This window comes from Quercus robur, chromosome 9 (assembly GCF_932294415.1).
Source record: "Quercus robur chromosome 9, dhQueRobu3.1, whole genome shotgun sequence".
NCBI lineage: Eukaryota > Viridiplantae > Streptophyta > Magnoliopsida > Fagales > Fagaceae > Quercus > Quercus robur.
Window position 1 is genome coordinate 13,203,183 of NC_065542.1, and position 18,628 is coordinate 13,221,810.

The 18,628-nt window shown below is 37.6% G+C and overlaps 1 protein-coding gene across 1 annotated transcript; it reads right to left on the reverse strand.

The window, feature by feature from the left end:
- Positions 1-14,223: 14,223 nt before the first annotated feature.
- Positions 14,224-17,715, reverse strand: LOC126699393 (heat shock protein 83-like). The gene is made up of 4 exons (XM_050397166.1): positions 17,386-17,715; positions 17,148-17,289; positions 16,766-17,046; positions 14,224-16,017 (listed from the first exon to the last, which is right to left on the reverse strand). Exons 1-4 carry the CDS (start codon positions 17,521-17,523, stop codon positions 14,464-14,466), a joined length of 2,115 nt encoding a protein of 704 aa, XP_050253123.1. The 5' UTR covers positions 17,524-17,715; the 3' UTR covers positions 14,224-14,463.
- Positions 17,716-18,628: the final 913 nt, after the last annotated feature.

An 18,628-nucleotide genomic window follows, 5' to 3' on the forward strand; every position in this document is an offset into this window, starting at 1 on the left:
ACCCCATTATCATCCCGTATTAATACCAGGCTTACGGCATGGGGAGCTACGGCGATGTATTCAAACAGCACCTCGTCTGCCTCCGGACTGGACATGATGGGTGGTCGGGACAGGTGATGGGAGAGCTGGAAGCTCGAGATACTAGGATGCAAGAGTGTCTGGGACAAGTCAAACGGCTACAGGAGAGCTTTGAATCCTTCAGTCTAACGCACATCTCCAGGAGCGTAAACACTCATGCAGACTCGCTGGCCACTCTTGCCACGTCCTCGGCACGTAATTTGCCACGAGTGATCCTAGTCGAAGATCTAGTCAAGGCCAGTCCCATCAGTGGAAACCCGACCCAAGTCCATCAGATAAGACAGAGCCCTAGTTGGATGGACCCCCTAAGGAATTTCCTCCAAGATGAGATCCTACCGGAAGAAAAACTAGAAGCCGAGAAGATACGTAGAAATGCTCCTCGTTTTTGGCTATCAGAGGACCGCAAACTCTATCGGCGCTCCTACTCTGGACCGTACCTGCTCTGCGTACATCCAGAAGAGTCCAAATCTCTTCTTGAAGAGTTGCATGAGGGAGTATGTGGAAGTCACACCGGGGGAAGATTGCTGGCGCACAGGGCACTCACCCAAGGATACTGGTGGCCGAACATGCAGAGACAGGCCCAGGAGTACGCTAAGAAGTGCGATCAATGCCAAAGATTCGCCCCAAATATCCACCAACCCGGAGGGGTTCTCAACCCACTCTCTAGTCCATGGCCGTTCGCGCAATGGGGTCTTGATATTGTCGGACCTTTCCCCAAGGCTGCGGGGAACAAGCGATACATAATAGTCGGAACCGATTACTTCACTAAATGGGTGGAGGCTGAACCTTTGGCCAACATCAGGGACGTGGACGCCCAGAAATTCATCTGGAAGAACATTATCACCCGCTTCGGAACTCCAAGAACACTCATTTCCGACAATGGTCTTCAGTTTGACAGCAAAAATTTTAGGGAGTATTGCCGTGAGTTTGGGATCATTAATCGATATTCCACCCCCGCATACCCCCAAGGAAATGGGTAAGTCGAGGCCGTAAACAAGGTCATAGTGAACGGATTGAAGAAAAGATTGGATGAGTCAAAGGGGAGATGGGTAGAAGAACTACCGCACGTCTTATGGACCTATCGGACAACGCCGCGGCGTTCAACCGGTGAAACCCCCTTCTCAATGACTTACGGGGCTGAGGCTGTGCTTCCGATCGAGAACAATTTCCCCACGTTGAGGTCTAGCTCGTTTACCCCAAGCGATAACGATGAGTTGCTAGGAAGAAGTCTGGACCTAGCCGAGGAAAGAAGGGAAAAGGCCACGATTCACATGGCCTATTATCACCAGAAGTTAAGACAAGGGTATGATGCTAACGTCAAATTGCGGCCTCTGGGTCCAGGTGATCTCGTGATGAGGAAGATTCTCGGCAGCGCAAAGAACCCCTCTTGGGGCAAGTTGGGGCCCAATTGGGAGGGACCATACCGTGTCACATCCGTGGCCGGAATAGGCGCCTACTACCTAGAAGATTTGGATGAAAAAGCTGTACCTCGACCATGGAATGTAAATAACCTCAGGAGGTATTATTATTAATAAGAATGGCTTAGCATACGTTTTCTTTTATGACTATTTGCCGCTTGCCAGTCTACATTACAATTATTTATAAGTTTTAAACAGAACCCAAGTCCTGCATGGCTCCTCGGACCACAGACTTGGGGGAAATTAATACTTAAGCCGATTGTTTATAAGTTTTAAACAGAACCCAAGTCCTGCATGGCTCCTCGGACCACAGACTTGGGGGAAATTATTATTTAAGCCAACTATTTATAAGTTTTAAACAAAACCAAAGTCCTGCATGGATCCTCGGACCACAGACTTTTGGGGAAGTTATTACTCATGACAACTCATAGTTTTAAACAGAACCTAAGTCCTGCATGGCTCCTCGGACCACAGACTTTAGGGGAAATTATTACTCATGACAATTCATAGTTTTAAGCAGAACCTAAGTCCTGCCTGGCTCCTCGGACCACAGACTTTTGGGGAGATTATTACTTGTGATAGATTGGGAGATTATTACTTAAAGGAAATCACTTTTAATACATGCGCACAGTCTAGCACCATCGCAACCCTCAAATGCGCAACCCAAAAACCCATTTTCATTTTGACCGTTTGCCTGTATCTACCTCGTTGCAAATGTTTAAAAAAGAGCGCTATTGACATACATTCATAGTAAGCAAGACGAACATTTTATATTAATATTCCGAGTACATTAAAAAGAGAGGTCCTTACAAAAGAATGAAAAAACAAGACAACTCTCATTAAAAAAAAAAAAAAAGCCTAAAAGGCTAAGCCTTAGCGGGAGAATCTTCTTTCTGCTCGGGCTGAAGAGGAGGAACCTCAATGGTAGAGTCTGTGGCAGGATCCTTAGCCACATCAGACACAAGGACGGCATCAGGCACCGCCAGGTCTTGCTCCGAAGCGACTTGGGCTTCATCAGGGTTAGCTCGGATCTCTGGAGGATAGAAGATGCTCTCGGGCAGTCTTAGGGCCGAATCCGCAGAAACTCCTGCAGCGTCGAGAGCATGAGCCCATGAAATGTCGCAGTACTCTCTGCATACCTCAGGAATCTCCTCAGACAGCCTGGCCTCCGTCTCTTCGGCCCCAAGCTGGCGAGCAGCATTCTTCTCAGCCTCTGTGGCCTCTCGGATCAGCTGGGCCTCCTCCTTTACCAGCCTCAGCTCATCCTCTACCTTTTGCAGGGTAGTCCTGAGATCCCGCACTACCTGCCTCTCGGTGGTGAGGTCAAGCTGCGTCGTGTACAGCTCTTTGCGCTGGTCCTCTGCCTGGGTCTCAGCACTCTTTAAACCAGCCTCTGCACTTTTGCGCCGGTTCTCCGACACCTTAAAGTCGTCCGTGAGTTTAAGGTGCTCGTGCTTGAGAGACCCCAAGGCTTTCTCCATCTCTGCCCGAGCCTGGGTCTCAGCCTCAACCCGACTTCGGCTATCGCGGCAAAACTCATCAGCCACGAACACCTGTTGGGTAATCTGCGAACGAAACAAGAGTGTTACAGAAATCTAACAAGATAGGAAAATCAATAGAACAGTAAAAGGATTACTTACCAACGCGAGATCCCTTTTTAGGGATAGGAAGAGCTCGGACTGAGTGCATCGCCTATAGGCCTCCATGTCCCGAGGAAGGAGTAAGGGTTGCTCTAAGGCATCCGCCACGTACCCTGCCCGGCCTCGGTTATACTCTCGGACCGAAGCATTGTAGGAGATGGCAACCCCATCCAGCTCCAGCTTGGGGTTCCATACACGAGGGGAGGCGCGAACATCAGCAAGGTTCTCCTCATCCCGGCTCTCCGAGGAGTTACCCCTTCTGCTCCTTGGCGCCCGCGTGGTCTTTTGCTGCTTGGTCAGCTGGGCAACCATCTCACCCTCCTCAGGAGTGTCAACCGGCCTCTTCTTCTTCAGGTCCGGATTAACCTTAAGGCCAGGGTCCGAGACGCCCTGGGGGACCATAGGGGGAAGGGTTTTGACCTTTGATGGACTTGGTCCCTTCGATGGCTGAACCTTTGATGACTGACCTTTCCCCCGAAAGGACATCAGCTCCTTTAGAAACTTTCCCTTTCCTGCCATGGGCTCTACCTCTTCGTCTGAAGTATCGTCCGAGCAGATAACGATTGAGGGAACACCAACCGCGGAATGTTGGTCCTGCTCTGCTTCGGGATTAGAAAGCTCTACCAAGGGGTTTTGCTGAATTTCCTCCTCGAAGTAAAACTTGTCTATTTCTTCCTCAAGGGAGAGACGAGATGATTCAGCTCCTTCTTCAACCAAAACAGCAACACCAGGCTCGTTTACCGGAGGTAGCTGCTCTGCCAAGTAAGGATTTCTGACACCTGGCAACATCACTGGTGGCAAATCGTGGTCAGCTAGGAATCCGTCCTGGGACACGTCAATTCTAGCCAGCCTCGGACTGCCAGCCCTTATAGCGTGACCGATTGCCTGGAAAGCGCTGCTCAGAGGTTGATAGCCCAAAACCAGATGGGCCGCACGCAACTGTCCGTCCTCGGTAGTGTAAATCTCTGACCTGAGAAGATAGTTTAGCGCTGGCACGTTCACAAGTCTTATCCGAGGAGCAACGTGATTTTTGTCTGCAAACAAACCAAGAAAAGTGAGGTCAGACCATGAAATTTTCCAATTACAAAGAAAGCAAGAAAAAATAACCCCTCAACACTAAATCCTTTCCCCAAAAAGGATCAATCCTAAAAGCGCCGCACCTGGGTTTCCCGCCCGAGTTGGACAGTGAATACCGTCGAACCACTCCCCAGAAGCAATGAGAAAGTCATTCTTCACGGTCTTATTGGAAACTGGAAGACAAGAGATCAACCTAACGTCCTCGTTCCGGGATTTAAGATAATACCCATCATCCCCGAGGCGGTGACATTCGTACAGATAAGCCACATCGTGCCAAGTGAGGCCTAGATTCATCCGCTCGTTTAAGACATCTACACAGCCTAGTATCTTGAACATATTCGGGGCACACTGATACGGCGTCAACCTATGGTTGAACAGGTATTCCCTTGTGATCCTACGCATGGGAAGTGTCATCCCTCCCTCTATGAAAGCAATCATGGGGATAACGACTTCTCCCTCAACTCTATCTGTCAATATTCCTTCAAGAGGACAGTGCCGCAGCCCAACCCTCGGGGGAATGTGGTATTTCGCCCTAAAGGCTTCCATAGCGGCAGGAGTTTTTACTAATTTTTCGAATCTACCCATCTGAACTGAACTGGGGAAATGAAAGTAAAGACTGAAAAGAAAAGTAGAGTCCGAGGAGGGAATTGAAACGGAGAGAAAGGCGAAATGTACTGGTACCTTCACAAAATGCTCAAGGGGACGCCTGAGAATCTCTCTTGGACGAAGCGCTTCACAAGAACTGCTACGGCGGCGTAACGGACGCAAGTGTTCGTATATCTCTGGGATTCGATGGAGTTCTCTGGAGTCTTTTGAGGTTTGTGAAATGCAGATGAAAGAAGGAACTGAACCCCTCTGACGTCTTATATAGCCAGGAGGAGAGAGAAAAAAATCACCCCTACCTAAAAATACGGGAAGAAGCGATGGCCGTTCGATCCACGCCAAGCCGTTGGATGAAGGGAACATAACGCCTCCAGAAGTTAATGGCCACGCCTCGTAAATTGTAGCGCGTCAAAAGTAACGGCCCGCACGCGCGTCCCACGATCTCCTTATTTCCCTCCACTCACAAACATCAAAACCCCGCTTTTCCCCTCGGAGGGAGGTAAAAACCGGAGTTTTGAGGGGCTATTGTGGGGCCCGGCCCAAAAATGATGGGCTATTCCAAGCTCAGGCCCGTCCGAGGAGCGTCCTGTCCAAAGAAAAGCCTCATATGAAGCACTATTCAACCCCAATAGCGCCAAGGAAACCTGTCCGAGGAGTAACTCCTCCTCGGACATCACGAAGCTCAGACGAGGAACTTGCCCCAGCCATTTCAGCTCGTCTTCCCAACATATAAAACGAATTAAATTCAAAATATCTCACGGAAGGCTACCACCACATTAATTGCGCCCCAACCACCCTCTTGGCCGCATTAATGAGGAAAAGACTCCTGAACAGTACCGCCTTGGCCTCTGCAACTCACAAAGGGTCTGATGAGGGTGTCTGATGGGACAGGTGCTCAAGTGGATGCTTGGATGATTAACAGGTGTAAGGCTAAGATGAAAAGAAGAAGAATATATAATGTAGTGAAGTCCCTCAAAGAAGGGGACGGCAGAACTGTATCAGGAACAAAAAAAAAGAAATAAAATCAGACTTGAGAAAGATCCATTCTGGTGTTTTCTATTTTCTTTTTGCAAACCATACTTCCCATGCATTAGACCGAACAAGTTCACTGAGGCCAAGTTCTTTGACCCATCCTCTACAAATAATTATTGTGGGTTGCGCTTTGGGCCAGGGCCTAATCAACACAAGTTGGGCCAGGAAAATCGTGCAACTACAACTATATATATATATATATATATGAAAATTCAAAACTAAATTAATATATGAAAAATAGATTACTATTTATTCAATATTTACAGCCTTTTAAATCGCAACAACAAAATTGTTTTTTTTTTTTTTTTTTAAATCGCAACAATCACCTACAATCAATTCTATATCTTAATTAAAAAAAAAAATTCTATATCATTTTTTTATATAAAAAGAAATCAAAGAATCATTATAAAATATTTTATTTTGTTGCGGAATATTCATGTTGCTTGCAAAATTTCAAGGTAATAAAAAATTAATAGCCATGTTATCAAATCAATTGTTTAAATTCAAGTTTTTGTAGTTTAAAATAATGTATAAAAGATGGGTTTATGGTTCGAATGGTAAATAATATCTAATTAACATGAAAATTGACATTAATTTTAAGAACATATAGAACATACAATTCAATTGTGAGATTTTCAAAATATGAATCCTATAACAAGTTATTAGATAGTGTAACATTGCTTAAAATTACACTGGTGTAACTTAAATCCAACTCATATATATATATATATATATATATATATATATATATATATATATATTATAGCAAAAACTGTGTACCTCAACTAACACTTCAGGTGTTTGAGTGTTTCCAACTAATGCACTTAGGGTTTAAAAATTTAAATCACCCCACTCTCAATTATTAATGTATTCAAAATATATATACAAGAAAAAGAAATCACGAACAAAAATAAAATGAACTTCAAAATTTGTTTAGGTGGGATCAGGCAACAACACAACATCACTAAGGTCTAAGGTTGAGTTTGGTCTAGTTTTTTGAAATTGGGCTTTTTCAAAAAGTGGAGTTTTCAAAAAGTGCATAGTGAAAAAGTGTTTTTTCAAAAAGCTGAATGTCTGGTAAAAACTATTAAAAAATGCTTTTTGAAAAAGCTGAGTGTTTGGCTAGAACTTATAAATTTGAGTGATAAATTACCAAAAAGGACAATGTATATGTAGGGTTACAATTCGGGGTCCAGGCTCAACAGGTATGGGGTTCTGGCCTAAAGAGCCTGAAACAATGAATTTATAGAGAGTGGGCTACAGAATTAGGCCTTAACGAAGTGTATACTAGCTAAAATTGGACCATGCAACAATCGAGAATAAGAAAAACCCCTTTCATGTCCATTAGATATTCAGTTCGAGGAGACGTGGGGGATATATATTAGTCTCTGCTCAAAGGCTATGGTTTTAGCACTGTTCTTCTTTTCTCAGTTCCTTTTTTCTCTCTCCTCTCTTCATGGGGACTCCCCTCTCTTATATAGCCCTCTTGAAGTCATCAAGGCCTTACATTCGTTGATCGTCTGGACTTTCACTTGAGTGCCTGTCCCATCGGACATCCCCCCATCTTTCTGTGAGTTGTGGCAGTCAAGGCAACACTATTCACAAGTCCTCTTCACATTAATACGGCCAGAAAAATAGTTGTCATTAATTTATTGTGGTAGCTGCAGCCTCATCCTTGGCATCCTACACTTTCTTCCTTCTTACGGGCTTGTAGGACTCATCCTTGTTACTAATGCTCATTAGGGTGGATCCTTCTAGCAGGCAGAATGCATGTTTGAGCCATATTTGGTACGTCCGAGGAGACATTTCTCCTCGGACTGCTTTTTAAACATCTTCAGGCCCACAAGAATTGGGCCGGGAGCCCTTTTGGCACCCACATTTTCTCCTCGGATGGGTCAAATTTTCCATACGGGACCCAAGGCCCATTGTATGATCTTGGGCCTTTGCCCCTACAGTATATATAAAGTATTGTGAAAGTATTGTAACAATACTTTCTAAAAAATTATTCTAAAAAGAACTTTCAAAGTTTCTAAAAAAATTATTTTTTTCTCACCAATATTAATCAATAATAACCTACCACTTAAAATTTATTATGAAAATATTGTGATAGCATTTCTCAATTTTAATTTCTCATTCTTTATTTTATTTTTCCCTTTTTTTTTTTCATCCATATTTCCTTCTTTTTTTTTTCTTTTTTTTCCCCTCTTTTTTTCTCCTCCACACACGTACCTTTCTCTTTTTTCTTTTTCTTTTTTCCCTTTTTTCCCCTTTTTCCCTACCACTTCCTCCAGAACATTCCACTTTTCTTTTTTTGTTTCTTCTATCCCCTTTTTCCCTTCCACTTCCTCCAAAACATTCCAATTGCCGCAGAGCTCTTTTTTTTTTTTTTTTTTTTTTACAGTTCGAAAGCTACAAGGAAGAGAGAAGATGATGATGATGATGATGGTGATGAAGATGATTGAAACATAATGAAATCCCTCATCTCTCTCTTTAATTCTCAGATCCCTTAAGTCTTTGCCACCATTGGATTTGTATTTGATTTTGATTTTGGGTTTGGGTTATGGGTTTTTAGTTAATGGTTTAATTTTGAGTTAATTTTCTATGGATTTTGGGTTTGATTTTGAGTTGATTTTGAGTTGGGTTTAGGATGAGTTTTCCAATGGGGTTTGAGTTGATTTTAAGTTGTTTTGTGTTGATTTTGAGTTATTTTTGGTTTGATTTTGTTGATTTTGTGTTTGGATTATCAAATGTTGAAATGGGTTGTGGTGGTAGACCGGTGATAGTTGGGTGGTGCTGTGTTTGTATTTGGTTGATACTTTCTTGACCGGTGTTGGTCTGTAACAGAGGAGCAAGAATATGAGGGAGAAGAGAAAAGGGCAAAGTTTATTGAAGGGTAATTTGGTAATTGCCCTATGAGTCCAACGAATATAAATCAACGCGCACGGGCTTTTTCCAAAATACACATCTAAGCTCCTTTTTCACTTTGTGCGTTCTCTTCACAAACCCAAAACACAACTTTTTCCAAAAAGTTGTGTTTTATACCTAACCAAACGGGTTTTGTGGTTTAGCTTTCTTCAAAACGAGCTTTTTGGGTTGAAAACGTTAAAACAAACAGACACTAAAAGCAAATAGTCTCAAACTTTTAACTTTGGTTCTCAAATATCAATTAAGCAATTAAACTTTAATACCAAATATATACGGGACAATTGACAGTCTTAATTTTTAGATTCTTTGCATGAGCTTTCAATTTGGATATTCCAAACTTTAATACCAAATACATATAAGTCAAGTGACCATTCTATATTATAGCTTCTTTGGGTCAACTTTAAACTTAACATGACTTGTTTTCAATTTAGGGAGCCAAATATATATAAAAATACACCCCATTCTTCTCCATCTTTAACTATTCCATTGCTTGTGGGTAGCGACCCATCCCACCACAAACACACCAAGTAATTATATTAAAAAAAAAAATTTGCATTTTTCCCACCTATGATTTGTCCAAAAAACATTTTACTCACATGTAATTTAAAAAAGAGCACTTTGCCCACACGTGGTCTCATTTGTTAGCAAAACGTTATCCACCTCTAGCCCTTCCATTACTCTAACACCAATTCACTCAAAAAAAAACAATAGCAATTGAATTAAATCTCTTTCCTTTGAGAAACCATAACAGAGCATCACTTGCAATTTCATAACCGAGCATATCTTGCAATTTCCAAACCAACCTTTACACACGCAGACGCTGACCCAAGAAAATGTATAGCACAGATAACAGCAATAGTTCTTTTTTCGTTCTTGGCAAAAAATGTATAGCACAAACCCAATTTCTCAACAAAAAAAAAAAAAAAAAAAAAAAAAAAAAAAATCATTAACATGCTACACATTGAGATAACAGCAATCATTGATTTGCTCTGTTTTTGTACGTGTATGAAAAGTCAGCAAAGGTTGTAAATATGAGAAAGTGCCTTAGAAATAGAATTAGATGGTGAAGCACAACAATACGTGGTGGGTGGAGCACAAATATTGGATCAAAACTCCAATGAGAAGTCAGCGAAAATATATAGCACAGAGCAAAAAAATGTATAGCACAGACCCAATTTCTCAAAAAACTTCTTTTCACTAACACGCTACACATTAAGTAATCTACCAGCAATTTAAAAAAAAAAAAAAATCAAATCAACCAGCAAATACCAAGACAAATTATCAACGTAATCTGCCAGCAAGAAAAAAAAAAAAAAAAAAAAAAAAAAAAAAAAAAAAAAAACAACAACTTCAAAAACGTAATCTGCAGCAATAAGCTGCAAATCTTCAAAAATCTTCAAAATAAAATCTTCAAAATAAATCAAAATTGCAGTAGAAATCTTCCAGCAATAAAAAAAAAATCTACCAGCAATTTTTGAAAAAGAAATCAAAAACCCTAATTATCAAAAACGTATCTGTGGTTTAAATCAAGAGAGAAAATCTTCAAGATCCTTCACTTGGGTTATGATCGGGCTGCCAACTTCTCTTGACGCTGAGAGTTTTAAGTTTTTATCTTGATGGAGTGGATCACAATCTAGAATAGGGAGCGTACATGTACAGGGAAGTATGTTTTTTCATAGTAATGAGTTCTGATTCAATTGCTATTGTTTTTTTTTTTTAGTGAATTGAGGTCAGTTTGGATAGAATTTATTTTTCTGAAATTGAAAATTGAAAACACTGTAGTAAAATAATTTTTAAATGTGTGAATAGTACCGTGGGACCTATTTTTAATGAAAAAGTTGCTGAAAAGTGTAATTTATGGGTCTGTGAACAGTGCACATATACACTGTTTACTGTGGAAAGTCAACATTTGCGGTTACTGTTCAATGAACAGTAATCGCATTACTCCAAAACGCGTGAAAACAAATAAAAAAAAAAATATATGAAAACTCAGCAAGACAGACGCAGACGCAGCTTCAGTGGAATCTAAACACACACTTGGTGTTATTTAGAGTAACGGCAAGGTTAGAGGTGGGTAACGTTTTGCTAACGGTTCAGACCCATGTGGGCAAAGTGCCATTGTCTATCACGTTGGTAAAGTGTAATTTCCAAAAAAAAAAATTTATAAGTGACCTACACATGTATAACCTTGGCTTGGCGAGAGTCTTTAAAAGTAAAAACCAATTCAAATAATAAAAAACCATTTAGGTGAATTCTAAAAAATATTTTAATATAAGACAATCCATAAAAAAAAAAAAAAAATTAACATATTTTGATATTGTGCTTCTCTGTGAGAGGTTTTTTTACATGTAAAATTATATTGTGATTTTTCTAAAGTCAAAATTTCACAATGGATTACATAAAAACAAGTACAGATCATGTGAATTATGATTTTATTATTATTAATATTAATATTCACTCATAATTTACTAATTTATTTATACTATTATTTAAGGGGTTTTCTCTGTTTGGATTTCTCATTTTTTAGTTCAAAAATGTCTCTATACCTCTATGTTTAAATAGAGACAAAACTAAAAAACAATCAGATAAAAATGCAACTCTAACTCTTACTTAAACATTGCCTAAAAAATAGAATTACTCTTCTGTTAATTTTCAAATTATTTTATCTACTTTTAAATTAGATTCTCAAAATAAAAATTATATTTATAAAATAAAAACATAGGTGTTTATTTATTTATTTTTGCTACAAAATAGGACCTAAGCGAGACTTAAAAGTTTCTCTCTTTTTATTTTTATTTTTTTTATTGAGCTTCTAAAAAATAATGTACTCCTATATAAGTAAATTTCTAAATTAAATTTATTAGCAATTGATAAAAATTCAAATCCCACATACAATTTTACAACCCCACTACCAAGTATTCCAACTGCCAATAAGAGAGAATTATGGAAATTAGGGCCCGTTTGATAGAAAAGTTTGAGTAATATTATTTGTAGTTTTTTGAAATATATGTGGGTGAAAAAGTATGTGAAAATATGTGTAATGTTGTTTAAAAATTAAAAATGAGTTGTTTAACAATTTTACCAAACGCACCCTAATCATTCAAATGCATTCGGTTTTTGTATAAATCTATCAGTTTTTCAAACTCTAAGAATATACAAAAAAAAAAAAAAAAAAAAAAAAAATCTTTATCAACAAAAAAAAAAACTATCAAAAAAGAAACTATAGAAAAAATACTATATGTTGCTTTCAACGTTTTCTTAAAAAAAAAAAAAAAACCAAATGCACAAATTCAAAATTACATACTTCCCTAATAATTGCTTTTGTTAAAAACTTTTTTTTATTTTTTATTTATCAAACAATTGCTTTATAAATCAGGTAAACTATGCAAGTTTAAAATTCCCTCTACCCCCCTATCTAATAAATTTAAAATTCCCATTAAAAAAATAATTTTTAAAAATCTTTCATCTTTCACCTCATTCAATGGCCACTACAACAGATTATATTTTTGTTTCAAATATTAATTTTATTGTTTAATACATGAGTTTTTGTTGAGCATACTACACGTAACACCCAATAGTTTTTTTTTTTTTGGTACTCGTATTCACACTACCAAAAAAAAAAAAAATAACAGTTTATATTGCGGCTTTAAAAACGCCACTATAGATCATTTGAGTGTTCAAGACAATGAGTATGTCATTATTTTGGGAGAAATTTTACAAACTATTTTACAATATTTTTAAAAACTACTGATGTGGTTTTAGTATTTTCCAAATAGTTATTATAAGTAAAAATGTGATATTAGTGATAGACTCATATTAGAACTAACAAGAATTTATCACATCAACAGTTTGTAAAAATATTGTAAAATAATTTGTGTTTATAACATTATTCTTGTTTTGGTTGGTGATGATGATTATTTTGCAGTTCTGTTCTCATGACTTCCTTATTGGTTGGTGATGATGATTAAGAGCTTTAAGTTCAATTTTACTTTGTTTCTTTGTTGGATTAATAATCTTAAGAAAGCCAAAATGAATGGCATCTTAACGGTGTGATGAAATCTGGGAAAGAGCTAGTAATATTTATAAAATTCTATATAAATTGTAATATCTATAATCACAACGTTAGACTTGAGTTTATCATGTGATTATCCTTATATTTTATTATTATATACGAATTTTAATAAATATAAAAAATTACTACATAAATAATTTGGGCTTCTTTTTATCATTTTTATAACTTTTGAAAAGGGAATAAATTTTTTTATCCTCTCTCTCTCTCCTTTAAAAGGCATTGATATAATAGATATTTTCTATTTTTTTTATAGATGAAGTTTGACATGTAAAAAAAATAATGATTTTATAAATGAAAAAAAAAAAGGAAATAAATAAAAAATATGAATGCAGGAAAGGAAAATATCAAATTATAAAATAGGATGGGAGCAAATTAATTTACACACATTAACTTCGTAAACTTTGGCCTCATGACACTAGTTACAAATCTTTTAGACCTAATATATATCTCATAAATCTCATGATATCACAGGAATCATTTAATCCTTGGATTAGCCAAGCTATATTTTATTTTTAATACTCCTGCATTTTTTTTTTCTTGGTTTAACAGTTTATTTTTTAATTACAAGTAAATTGTATTTGAAATATGATGAAAATTTCAAAGTTATATAAGCAATAAACAAAATCATATCATATATTTCATATAATCAAGAATAGTTCACCTACATTGAATAGTTCAATTTTCATAAAAAGTAAATTGAATAGTTCACTTACAATTTGAAATGATTTCAAATTAAACCCTAACCATTAAAATTTTTTAACTAAAGTGGTGAACTTTTCAAATTTTTTGAATTCATACCCTTTTACGATTTTTAAAAATAATATAAATTCACCAAAGTCGATGCATAGTACTGAATAGGTTTTTCTATATATATACATGTGCGTGTGTAAATGCCTCAATGAATTTAAGATAACTCAGATATAAATACCCCAATAAATCTAAGATGCATCCAATTTCAAATCTAATTAACATGCTGAAACACCAATTTCACATATAATTTCAGACCATGATGAAATTTGTTGAGAGGAAAAAACACAAACAGTGACCTCACCACTCTGCTCTCCCTTTCACCCCTTTTAACTTGAAAACAACCCAGATGCTTCAAAGCGTGGCAGTAGCTTTGAGGACTACTGAGGGGTAGAGGATAACAATGCGCTCAAGAGAGAAATAACAAAATATTTCCACGAATTTATTAACAAAGATTGTGGCCTATAAATCCAAATCTAAGGAATGAAGACCCAGAAGACCTCCGAGGTGTGGCAGCTTTTTGGAGGCCTAAGATATAAGATTGCATTTGGATACATTCTGAAATCCAAGTTTATAATAACATCGAAAACTTAAACAAAATTTCTACAGCAATTTATCCACCAACGAGCCATGAAGGAAATCCAGGGTGTATTAAATTTATAAAACAGTACAAAATACACAGTGAAGCACCACAAGGACCCTTAATAGACCCAAAAGTTTTCACAAATCCCAGATAACAAAACTAAAAGAAAACACTATCAGACCACCCTTTTCACATCACACACACCTCTACCAAGTACCAAGTTTCCGAAAAGTGATAACCAAAAGCTATAACAAAGACTGAAGACAAGGGACTCCCAATTTGAGGAGCTTAATCCACTTCTTCCATCTTGCTCTCCTCTGTAGCATCCTCCTCCAAAGCAGGCATATCAGCATCATCACCACCGGTCTCTTCCTCATCGATGCTAAGACCAAGCTTCAACATCCTGTGAATTCTAGCTGCAAAAGTGTTTGGTTCTTCAAGGCTGAAACCAGAAGTCAAGAGGGCAGTCTCAAAGAGCAGCAACACAAGATCCTTGACAGATTTGTCATTCTTATCAGCCTCAGCTCTCTTTCTCAGCTCCTCCATTATGCCATTGTCAGGGTTTATCTCCATTGTCTTTTTGCTTGACATGTAACCACCCATGCTACTATCTCTCAGCGCCTGAGCCTTCATGATCCTCTCCATGTTTGCGGTCCAGCCGTACTCCCCAGTCACCAAACAGCAAGGAGAGTCCACAATTCTGTCGGAAACAACAACCTTCTCAACCTTATCTCCCAAGATGTCCTTGATGGTCTTGCACAGGTTCTCAAAAGACTTCTTTTTCTCCTCCTTTTTCTGCTTCTCTTCTTCGGTCTCATCGTCAAGCTTCAACCCCTCCTTTGTCGCAGACACCAATTTCTTACCATCGTACTCCTTTAACTGCCCAACAGCATACTCATCAATGGCGTCAACCATATAAAGCACCTCATAACCCTTCTTCTTAAGCCTCTCCAAGAATGGAGAATTCTCCACCGCCTTCTTGCTCTCACCGGTAATATAGTAAATGTCCTTCTGACCCTCCTTCATTCTCGTCACATAATCTTTCAAACTAGTCAATTCATCACCGCTCTTTGTTGAGTGGTAACGAAGTAAATCAGCCAATTTGGCCCTGTTCTGGCTATCCTCATGGATACCCAATTTCAAGTTCTTTGAGAAGGACTCATAGAACTTGTTGTAATCCTCTTTGTTCTCAGCGATCTCGTTGAACATCTCAATGCACTTCTTAACAAGGTTCTTCCTAATCACCTTCAAAATCTTGTTCTGCTGCAACGTCTCACGAGAGATATTGAGTGGCAAGTCATCAGAATCCACCACACCCTTCACGAATCCAAGGTACTCGGGAATGAGCTCCTCACAATTGTCCATAATGAACACCCTCCTAACATAAAGCTTGATATTGTTCATCTTCTTTCTCGTGTCAAAGAGATCAAATGGAGCCCTCTTTGGGACAAAAAGAATGGCCTTGAATTCGAGCTGGCCCTCAACAGCGAAGTGTTTCACCGCAAGGTGTTCTTCCCAGTCATTGGTCAAGCTCTTGTAGAATGCAGCATATTCCTCTTTTGTTATCTCCTCTGGCTTGCGAAGCCAGATGGGTTTCTGCTTGTTGATGAGTTCCCACTCGTGAGAGACCTCCTTGATCTTCTTCTTCTTCGACTTGGTCTCCTTCTCTTCATCAACTTCCTCAATTGCTCCTTCCTCTTCCTTCTTTGGTTCGTCATCTTCTTCGTCATCACTAATCTCTTTCTCAGTTGTCTTCTCAGTCCAAAGATAAATTGGGTAGCTAATGAACTCAGAGTGTTTCTTCACAAGGTCCTTAATCCTCCTCTCCTCCAAGTATTCCAACTGCTCAAACCAATAACGGTACACAAAATCAATACAACACTAACTATAGATCAATCTAATAAGGAATTAGTATTATATGTAAATTAAAAAAATCATATATGGATTTTTTAACTTCTTTTGACTACCACTATAGTACACATAAATTTGTGAGACCACACATTCTATTATGATTTTTTATAATAAATAATTCGGTTTTAAGAATTACAAATAGTAATAAACTAAGTTATGTATTTTTTGATTACATTATAAAAGTGACCAACACTAAACAAGCTTTAATTACATTATGCTTGGTTGTCTCTAAAATTCTAAAAATATCTCCTAACAAATTGCATATTAAATTATATATGTTCTTTCTACAAATTCTCTAATTGATTCATTATTTATAATACTAAACGTAATAAATAAATATTTGTACATACTTGAAATTTTATTATAAACAGTAATAAATTTAAATTTAAGAGATCAATATAATTAAAATAAACTATTAAATTTACTTTTAAATTTATTGAAAATTTTGGTAAATTTCTAATAATTGATTTAACATTCTAAATTTCTTGAAATTTAATTATCTAGAATAAACTATCCTAAAATTTCATTTAAAATAAACAAAATCTGTCCTAACAATTAATAAAACATGTGTACTGGACTTCTAGTTAAGTGTAACACATCTAGGACCTAAAAAGGCAATGTGGTACATGTAATTTATTTGCAACACAAAGTAATTGAATTATTGATTTGAGGATTTTACCTGGTCCTCCTTGAGGAAGAGTGTAATCTTGGTACCCCTACCAAGTTGCTCTCCATCAACATCCCTTGTCACAGTGAAGGAACCACCAGCTTGCGATTCCCAGATGTATTGTTCATCATCATTGTGCTTTGTAGTCACAATAACCCTCTCAGCAACAAGGTAGGCCGAGTAAAACCCAACACCAAATTGACCAATCATGCTCACATCAGCTCCGGCCTGCAATGCCTCCATAAATTCCTTGGTCCCAGACCTCGCAATTGTACCCAAATTATTCACCAAATCTATAACCCAAAAACAGAAAAAAAAGTGTTAGCAATCTAAAATCACAGTAAATATTATCATGTGCTTTATAAGAAAACAGAGAAGCATAATATATAAGTACCTGCTTTGGTCATGCCGATACCACTGTCGATGATAGAGAGAGTCTTGTTGACTTTGTCAGGGACGATCCTAATGAAGAGCTCTGGCTGAGCATCCAGTTTGCTCTTGTCCGTGAGGCTTTCAAAGCGAATCTTATCCAATGCCTATACACATAAATTCAAAACCAGTCAGTCTTAACTCTCATCTAAGAGAAAAAGAAACAGAGAGAGAGAGAGAGAGAGAGAGAGAGAGAGACATACATCAGAGGAATTGCTGATGATTTCACGAAGGAAGATCTCTTTGTTGCTATAGAAGGTGTTGATGATCAAGCTGAGAAGCTGGTTGATCTCAGCCTGGAAAGCGAAGGTCTCTGCATCAGCCATCTGCACGTCTGCCATTACTGCACCAAAAGAGAGCGCGCTAGAGAAAACGAAAGAAAGAAAGCAAGAGAGAATTTTTTCTAGAGAGAGTTGAAAGCAATCGAATTGTTATGAGCGAGAGATCTGTGTAGAGGTGAGTGGGTTTATATAATTGAGGAGAGAGAGGGTTTCCGATTAAAGCACGGAGAAGGGAGAGAGATGACTTGGAGTTGAATTAAGGGATTCTGGAGTCTTCTACGGCTCTCTGGAATTATTTGATTTTTTTTTTGGGGTGAAATTGAAACGATGTCGTTGCATTACTAATCCAGAAAGTTCTGTGTCCACTTGTGGACTCTGGAATGTTCTCTTCTGTTTAGTGTAGGACTCGCTCGTGTTTGACTTTGCACGTGTGGGTTAACGTCTATACTCTATGCGCCTTTACAGTTACTAGCCTCTGAGCAAGCGCTAGTAACAGTAAAAAAATCTAGGAGTGTGATTGGAAAATTATTTCTCCACACATGACACTCATCACATCTCTAGGTTTTTTTTTTGTGATTGAAAAATGTAATAATTCCAAATTATAATAAATGCTATAAATTAACCCTTACCCAAAAAATAGAAGAGTCTCACGCGCGTGCTCAGAGGCTAGTTTGGTAATGAAAAATATAATCATTTTTACTGTTTTCTCTTTTTCGAAAATTCAAAGTATTTACATCTTGTACTTTGTTTTTTTTTTTTAATATATATATATATATATATACATCTATCCATGAACTATTTTAAAAATCCTACTTTTTAGCATCTCACGTTTTCCTTTTTTTTTTTTTTTTAATCTCTTCCATATTTTGGAAAAAAAAGACTCCTACAATAAAATTACTACTATAATTTCTCCTTCCATATCCTTATATTTAGGCACTAACATAATTGATTTTGAAAGAAAATAAAATGCTAAATTTTAGGGAAAAAAATTTTAAATCTAATATTCCATTCTTGTAAAGTCTCTCACGTTCTCTCTCTATCTATGTATTATTTTAAAAATTTCCACTTTCTATCCCACGTTAAACATCTGAAATTTTCCTTGTTTTTTTTTTTAATACCTTTTTGGTGTTGTTGATGTTTTTTTTTTTTTTTTTTTTTTTTCAAA

What these genes read in the sequence shown, in the direction of transcription:
- LOC126699393 (XM_050397166.1), bottom strand. Translation starts at nt 17,523, where the DNA reads ATGGCAGACGTGCAGATGGCTGATGCAGAGACCTTCGCTTTCCAGGCT. An exon ending in TCATCAGCAATTCCTCTGAT is followed by an intron (nt 17,290 to 17,385) that starts GTATGTCTCTCT and finishes TTATGTGTATAG; the next exon opens with GCATTGGATAAGATTCGCTT. An exon ending in TCTTCCTCAAGGAGGACCAG is followed by an intron (nt 16,018 to 16,765) that starts GTAAAATCCTCA and finishes TGGTTTGAGCAG; the next exon opens with TTGGAATACTTGGAGGAGAG.